Here is an 8,831-nt window from a genome sequence, read left to right as displayed (position 1 = left end):
TGATCGGAGTGGAACCCGGTGTGGTTGTCTGCTGCAATAGCCCATCCGTGACAAGGACCGACGTGTTGTGCTTTCCAAGATACTGTTCTGCACACCACTGTTGTACTGCGCCGTTATTTGCCTGTTTGTGGCCCGCCTGTTAGCTTGCACAATTCTTGCCATTCTCCTTCGATCTCTCATCAACAAGCTGTTTCGCCCACAGGACTATCGCTGACTGGATGTTTTTTGTTTGTCGCACCATTCTCTGTAAACCCTAGACACTGTCGTGCGTGAAAAACCCAGGAGGCCGGCTGTTTCTGAGATGCTGGAACGGCATGCCTGGCACCGACGATCATACCACGCTCAAAGTCACTTAGGTCACTTGTTTTGCCAATTCTAACGTAAATCGAACAGTAACTGAATGCCTGTATGCCTACTTTATATAGCAAGCCACGGCCACGTGACTCACTGTCTGTAGGAGCTAACCATTTTCGTGAACGGGGTGGTGTACCTAATAAACTGCCCATGGTATGTTTAAAACACAGTAAATATAATGGTACTGGCCAAGAAATCCATTACACAGTCATATTTCTAAGTTCTTTGCAGTTCAAGGCAAAGCTGTGAACACAGAAAACTGACAACCGTGCTTGATCAAGTTAACAAAACACACACTTTTTGAGAGTATCTGACCCTTTCCTATAGAGTGAGAGATCAACAACATAGCCAATGTCAAAAACAGACACAAAACACAGCTAAATTGCTATAGTTATACAATACATGTACATTAAAAACATTTGGAAAAACAGAGTGGTACACACTCTCTTTGCCAGTGTCAAATCTCTCCTTGTGCATGCTGCATGTAGTGCATTTGCAAGTCCAACTCCCGGGGTAGAGAGCACCCACAGATCATGCACTGGAGAAGGCGGTCTGGGGCATAAGGCAAACGGCCCAGTTTGTGAGGAACAGGCCGTGGGGCTAGCTGAGGTAGTGACAGGGTCTGTGGCATGTGTGGCCTCTCACTCATGACCGCCTGTGGTGTGAAGAAAATGTTTGGGTGTGGAGGCCTTGGTAGAGAGCCGACCGCTACAGAGTGAAGAGGGTGTGGGCCAGGCAAACTAAGAGGAGGGAGCGGAGGGAGAGGAGAGAAGAAAGGAGAGGTCTGATTTATGATGATTTGAGTGCCTGTTACCATTGGCTGCTGCTGAGGGCCAGCTGGAGTGGTTTGGAAACCCCACACAGTGGGTCCCACCCCGTGAGTGAAACGTTGCGGGTCATATTGAATGGAGATGGGAACATTCTGGGTGGATGTGGGTACATTGGTCCAGCTGGAGGATAGATGTTTTTGCTGCTGCTGCTCTAACTCCTGGCTAAGGCCTGATTTGTGTGAGGGGGATGCTTTGAAATCCCAAGGACTACCTCCCAACCCATGAGATGGAGGGCTTGAAATTGACATGACAGAGCTGTGGCCCATCTGAGCTGAGGAGGATGTACTGAGTAGAGCTGGAGACCACTGTTTCTGCTGCTCACGCCCAGCTTTCTCTGATGAACTAACAGTTGGGGACATTACCAGAGGTGCATTAAAGTCCCAAACTCTAGTGTCCTCTTTTCTAGGAGGTGTGGATGATTCATTAACAGCTTTCTGCATTGGCACTGAGACGCTCAACCATCTTGGCAGCTTAAGCTCTTGGCCCAGCTTGTTTGATGAGCTCTGGGATGTTGGCACTGCTGGAGAGGTCCTCAGCCCACCCCACAAAGCAGCCCCATCCATGTAAATGGGGGACCCAGGGAAGTCAAGCTGAACAGAGCTCGGTGTGGGGGCTGGTGGTGTAGTGGGTGTGTTACCCCAGCTCATGGGCTTCGACTGTTGCCTGTGTTGCTCCTTCTCACTCACAGCTAATGGGCTGGGGTTCTGTGGCCTGGCCACTGGGAGTGTTTTGTTATCCAAGGGCATGGTCCCTCCACTTTCTCCTGGAGGAGGGGGTTCTAGGCTCTGAGATGCACTAAGGCCAGGCTGTTGTTGTGGGGGTGGCCGAGGCAGGCCCTCTGACTGCCACTGCTGGGGATGCTGTGGTGGGGCGGGCCGGGGCAGAGCATCTGGTAACCAGGGCAGCTTTTGCTGGAGCTGGACCAACTGTCTGTCAGGCGGCCACTGCTGCTGTGGTACTGGCTGGGGTTGGAGCTGTCCACCTGGTTGCTGCCACTGTAATTGCTGTTGGATCAGCGGAGACTGTAGATGATGTTGAACCTGCTGTTGGAGCAGCTGTGGCTGTAGATGTGGCTGTAGCTGTAGCTGTAATTGTACTTGTTGTTGTATCAGTGGAGACTGTGGTACCTGCTGTGGCTGTCTTTGTGGAGATGGCTGCTGTTGGACAGGTGCTGGTTGTCTTTCAGGATCCTGAGACGGTTGAGACTGGTTAGGCAGTGGGACAGGTCTCAGTTCTCCACCTTCCACCCGCCACTGTTGGTGGACTGGTGGAGGCCTTCTCGCAGACCTCTCCCCTGGCTGCTGCATATCCATCTGGGATGAAAACATGGGAGGCTGTGGCTGGGCCGGCCTCCTCTGCCACTCAGGACTCCTTGACATTGGGACTTGATATGGAGGTGTTAGTTGGGGCGTGTCCATACCTGATTGCCCCATTCCACCCCACCTGGGCCAGCCTGATGCCAGCCTGCCTCCGCTCCGGTCCCTGCTACCCCTGCCTCTTATCCTCATGGCCATTGGAAAAGAGTAAGGCTGACTCGACCCCTGTCGCTTTCGAGCGTGGATTTTCTGATGCACCAGCAGGCTGCCGAGCCAGGGGAATGTCTTGTGGCACTCCTGACAGCGATGGGGCCTCTCGCCTGTGTGGGTGTTCAGATGGTCCCGCAGCAGGTAGGCCAGCCCAAAGCTCTTTTCGCAGAGGTGGCACTTGTGGGGCTTTTCGCCGTTGTGTGACAGCAAATGGCGCTGAAGCTGATTCTCGTCGCTGTAGCCCTTACGGCACTTTGTGCAGCGGAACGGTTTCTGTGTGTGCAGCCTCTGATGGGTTCTCATGTTCTGCAGGAAAGCAAAGTCCTTGCTGCAGTCTGGGCACTTGTATGGCTTCTCCCCGGTGTGAATGATCATGTGCTGCTGCAGGTAGCTGTTGAATCTGAAGGACTTATTGCACACCTTGCACTGGTAAGGCTTGTCCTTGGAATGAATACGCATGTGCAGCGTTAACACTGAGCGGTGACGAAACGACTTGCCACAGTCTGGACACTTTAAAGGCTTACTACTCATCTCCTCCCTATGCCACCTCCCTGGGATGTTGGCAGTGTTAAGTGGAGCAGATCTCCCTACTTCAAGTCCATTACCCTGCCTCTCTACACTGACCCGGGCAGATGCGTGAGTTGTCAGGTGAGCCATCATATTAGACTGGTCAGAGTAGGTGGCAGGACAGTGGGGACAGGTGTAACTGTTTGTTTCCCAGTCTTTACACGCCCCGTTCTCCATCCTCTCATGCTCTGCTTCATGGATCAGCATGTGAGCCCTCAGGTCAGCTGGTGAAGGAAAGTTCTGAGGACATAGGGGACAGTTGAATATACGTTTTGGCTCCACCCCGTGGTTTGTGTTCTCCTTATCTAGTCCCGCGACAGTCTCGTGGCTTGACACGTGAGCCTGCAGACTGCCCTGGTCGGGGAAAGTGAGGGGGCAAATAGGGCAGGCGTGAGGGTGCCGTCTATGCTGGCGGCAGTGTGCCTTCATGTTCTGGGCTAAGGCAAACGTTTTGCCACAGTCTGGGCAGCGGAAGGGTTTCTGGCCTGTGTGAAGGTATTGGTGCTGTTGCAGGAGGCTGGAATACTTGAAGTGCTTCCCACAGATGTTGCACTGATGGGGGCCTTGTGTGTCCTCTGTGTGCTTACGACGGTGGTCCTCCATGACAGAGCGGTGCCTGAACACCATGCCACACTCAGGGCACGCGTAGGGCTTGAGGGAGGCATGGGAGCCCTGGTGGTCACGCAGGGTAAAGCAGTCAGAGAAGCTCCTGTGGCACTCCTGGCAGCGGAAAGGGCGGGAGCTCAGGGAGTGGGTCTGCATGTGGCTGGTGATGGAGACCTTCATGCGGAACTCTTTGCGGCACAGGGGGCAGCGGTAAGCCTTTTCTGGGGCACAGTTGCAGGTGTGGAGCCTCAGCTTGCTCAGTGATGGGAAAGTCTCTTCACAGTGGTCACACTGGAGATCTGGCCTCTCCTCCTTGTGGACTCCCTGTGGGCTCCTTCTCCTCTTCCGCTCCACAGGCTGTTCAACCTTCTGTTGGTGTTCACTGCGGTGCTTGATGAGGCTGCTGCGGTGCTGGAAGGTAAGGCCGCACTCCTTACAGGTGAGTGAGGCCAGTTCATCCTGGTGAGCATGGAAGTGACGATGCAGGTTGAATGTCTCCCGAAAGGTGAACCTCTTCCCACAATCTTTGCACTCCAGACTACATTTCCTCAGTTTCACTGTTCGCTCCTCTTCTCCTCCTCCTCCTACTTCTTCATCTTCTTCTTCTTCCTCCTCCTCCTCCTCTCCTCCTTTACCATCTTCTTCTTCACCCGTGTCTTTTGATACATCCATATCCTCGTCAGAATGTGATTTTTCTTTTTCCACATCCTCTGCATCTGAGATATCGTCAGTAATCTTATCCTGCTGCACCTCAGGAGTTATCCCCATATCATCATTATGCACTGTAAATACAAAATAAATACAACACATTGTCATGAGTTCATGAGTAAGCATGAATACAAACGTTAGACTTAATATGAAAACAGGCCTACTATAAAAAAATCAATCTCCACAAAAATATTATGAATAAAGGCCTTTATGACATCAAAGGGAACGGTTAGTATGATCAATATCCTATATGATCAATATCCTATTGGATAAAAAGTTGGCCAATAACAAAGCTAGCTAGCTCATTCAGCCCATGAGACAACTAGCTAGCATCTTGGCAATTAAAGTGAGCATGAGCACATTTACAGTCAATGCTGCATCCTGCATGTTTCCAGGGATACCCCGTACATTTGTACATTTCAGTCTGTTTTTGCACACGACTGTTTTCCAAACTAGATAGACGGTGAGCTTACATAGCTAATATTGATAAGGCTATTCGAAGAAAGAAACAGTCAACGCTAGCTAGCGAACATAAACTTACCGTCGTTTCCATTCTCTTTTGCATCCGTGCCGTCTTCCTCGTCCTCCGTCTCAGACCAATCGAAATGCCGCTGCTTGTTGTAGGAAACATCTGTGTTGTGGGCCTTTTCTTCAGAAGATGTTATATCGACCACCTCATTACCTATCTCTGATTTATCATTAGCTCGAAGCGCAATGCTAGCTTCAGTCTGGCTAGCAAGCCCATCGGTAACAATACTAGATTCTCTATTTTCATTGGAATCCTCAGGAATTCTGTCTTCTTCATCAGCAAAAGTGTTATCGGGGTCTGTCGATTTATACTCAGATGATTCACATTTTTGTGCTACACCCCCCGGGTCCCCCAGCTCATCGTTAGGGTCGCCCTGGCGTCTCTCTGATGAATGCACAGCAGCCATGTTTTACCCATGCAGCACTCATCCAAAGATGGTTCTCTATGACCCCTCTTCCTCAACGTGAAAGCAAAAGGCGAATCAAATTGTATATGACGTTACTGGCCGCTAGAGTGTGATGGTGTGAAGTGAAAGGTCTTCGCCTGCCCTGCATTCTTTCGGTGATGTTATGTTTGTCCACTTCAGATTGTCATGAGTATTGAAACGAAAGCATTTATCCATGGGCATTCACTCACATCAGTCAACAGATTGCACCATCAGCACTTGTCTGAATAAAGAGCTATTGAAGAGCTGTGATGAGATATAGTTGAGGGTTGCCTTTATTAATCTTTAGTCAATACATGTCTCAGAACAGAGTCAGACCCTTCAACTATATTTAAGCAATAAGGCCCGAGGGGGTGTGGTATATGGCCAATATACCATGGCTAAGGGCTGTTCTTAAGCACAATGCAATGCGGAGTGCCTGGACACAGCCCTTAGCCGTGGTATATTGGCCATATACCACAAACTCCCGAGGTGCCTTATTGCTATTATAAACTGGTTACCAACGTAATTAGAGCAGTAAAAATACATGTTTTGTCATACATGTGGTATACGGTCTGATATACCACGGCTGTCAACCAATCGGCATTCAGGGCTCGAACCACACAGTTTATAATTACGTATATAAATTGTTCAAAATGGTACACAAATGCTTAATTTGTTTACAGATCCCTTGCATTTTATTGTCTACACAACAGACACTGCATGCAAGATAATAACACATACATCATACTTGTAGATAATGCTTAATAAATTGATAACATTACGAGAAACAGATAATGAAAATCTGAAGCAAAATACATACTGATGCAGATTTTAATTTAAGCGCTATGTAGGGAAACATTTCCATATCTTAAAACATTATAGCCCTATTATAATGATTTATCATCACATGGTAAATACACATTGTATAATGCTTTTTTCTAAGATTTGCATGTGTATGTCCAGCCTGTCACACAATGCATGTTTAATATGTATCATAAAACTGGAAGAGCAATCAGAGAATGTACATATGCATTGGTATATTACATTTCAATGGTAATTTACTATTATACTAATATGCTCTAATGATAGATTGCTGCAGACTCCAAAGTGCTTTCTGTCAATGTAATGCTGATTGTCTATCTACAAGATTTGGACAATACAGAAATTGCAGACATTTCTTGGTTCTATTGCAGCAACTTCCAAACAATGCATTATGCTAATATGTGGATGAGGGCTGAACCTTCAATTAGCCTACTGTGTTTCGTTTAAGTAATATATATATACAGTGGGGAGAACAAGTATTTGATACACTGCCGATTTTGCAGGTTTTCCTACTTACAAAGCATGTAGAGGTCTGTAATTTTTATCATAGGTACACTTCAACTGTGTGAGCCGGAATCTAAAACAAAAATCCAGAAAATCACATTGTATGATTTTTAAGTAATTAATTTGCATTTTATTCCATGACATAAGTATTTGATACATCAGAAGAGCAGAACTTAATATTTGGTACAGAAACCTTTGTTTGCAATTACAGAGATCATACGTTTCCTGTAGGTCTTGACCAGGTTTGCACACACTGCAGCAGGGATTTTGGCCCACTCCTCCATACAGACCTTCTCCAGATCCTTCAGGTTTCGGGGCTGTCGCTGGACAATACGGACTTTCAGCTCCCTCCAAAGATTTTCTATTGGGTTCAGGTCTGGAGACTGGCTAGGCCACTCCAGGACCTTGAGATGCTTCTTACGGAGCCACTCCTTAGTTGCCCTGGCTGTGTGTTTCGGGTCGTTGTCATGCTGGAGGACCCAGCCACGACCCATCTTCAATGCTCTTACGGAGGGAAGGAGGTTGTTGGCCCAGATCTCGCGATACATGGCCCCATCCATCCTCCCCTCAATACGGTGCAGTAGTCCTGTCCCCTTTGCAGAAAAGCATCCCCAAAGAATGATGTTTCCACCTCCATGCTTCACGGTTGGGATGGTGTTCTTGGGGTTGTACTCATCCTTCTTCTTCCTCCAAACACGGTGAGTGGAGTTTAGACCAAAAAGCTATTTCTGTCTCATCAGACCACATGACCTTCTCCCATTCCTCCTCTGGATCATCCAGATGGTCATTGGCAAACTTCAGACGGGCCTGGACATGCGCTGGCTTGAGCAAGGGGACCTTGCGTGCGCTGCAGGATTTTAATCCATGACGGCGTAGTGTGTTACTAATGGTTTTCTTTGAGACTGTGGTCCCAGCTCTCTTCAGGTCATTGACCAGGTCCTGCCGTGTAGTTCTGGGCTGATCCCTCACCTTCCTCATGATCACTGATGCCCCACGAGGTGAGATCTTGCATGGAGCCCCAGACCGAGGGTGATTGACCGTCATCTTGAACTTCTTCCATTTTCTAATAATTGTGCCAACAGTTGTTGCCTTCTCACCAAGCTGCTTGCCTATTGTCCTGTAGCCCATCCCAGCCTTGTGCAGGTCTACAATTTTATCCCTGATGTCCTTACACAGCTCTCTGGTCTTGGCCATTGTGGAGAGGTTGGAGTCTGTTTGATTGAGTGTGTGGACAGGTGTCTTTTATACAGGTAACGAGTTCAAACAGGTGCAGTTAATACAGGTAATGAGTGGAGAACAGGAGGGCTTCTTAAAGAATAACTAACAGGTCTGTGAGAGCCGGAATTCTTACTGGTTGGTAGGTGATCAAATACTTATGTCATGCAATAAAATGCAAATTAATTACCTAAAAATCATACGTGATTTTCAGGATTTTTGTTTTAGATTCACAGTTGAAGTGTACCTATGATAAAAATTACAGACCTCTACATGCTTTGTAAGTAGGAAAACCTGCAAAATCGGCAGTGTATCAAATACTTGTTCTCCCCACTGTGTGTGTGTGTATATATATATATATATATATATATATATATATATATATATATACATATACTTTATTTTTAAAATTGTAGAATAATAGTGAAGGCATCAAAACTATGAAATAACACATGGAATCATGTAGTAACCAAAAAAGTGTTAAACAAATCAAAATATATTTTATATTTGAGATTCTTCAAATATAATCACCCTTTGCCTTGATGACAGCTTTGCACACTCTTGGCATTATCTCAACCAGCTACATGAGGTAGTCACCTGGAATGCATTTCAATTAACAGGTGTGCCTTCTTAAAAGTTAATTTGTGGTATTTCTTTCCTTCTTAATGCGTTTGAGCCAATCAGTTGTGTTGTGACAAGGTATGGGGGTATACAGAAGATATCCCTATTTGGTAAAAGACCAA

General features: G+C 47.2%; 1 protein-coding gene across 1 annotated transcript; it reads right to left on the bottom strand.

Annotated features, from left to right (window-relative positions):
* Positions 1-428: 428 nt before the first annotated feature.
* LOC121542822 lies at positions 429-5,587 on the bottom strand. Its single transcript, XM_041852376.2, has 2 exons — positions 5,133-5,587; positions 429-4,665 (listed from the first exon to the last, which is right to left on the bottom strand). The coding sequence occupies exons 1-2, from the start codon at positions 5,524-5,526 to the stop codon at positions 812-814; spliced, it is 4,248 nt and encodes a 1,415-aa protein (XP_041708310.2). The 5' UTR covers positions 5,527-5,587; the 3' UTR covers positions 429-811.
* Between the last annotated feature and the right edge of the window lie 3,244 nt (positions 5,588-8,831).

This window comes from Coregonus clupeaformis, unplaced genomic scaffold (genome assembly GCF_020615455.1).
Source record: "Coregonus clupeaformis isolate EN_2021a unplaced genomic scaffold, ASM2061545v1 scaf1640, whole genome shotgun sequence".
Taxonomy (NCBI): Eukaryota; Metazoa; Chordata; class Actinopteri; order Salmoniformes; family Salmonidae; genus Coregonus; species Coregonus clupeaformis.
Note: the sequence above shows the minus strand (reverse complement) of the source record. Positions and strands in the feature narration are given on the sequence as shown.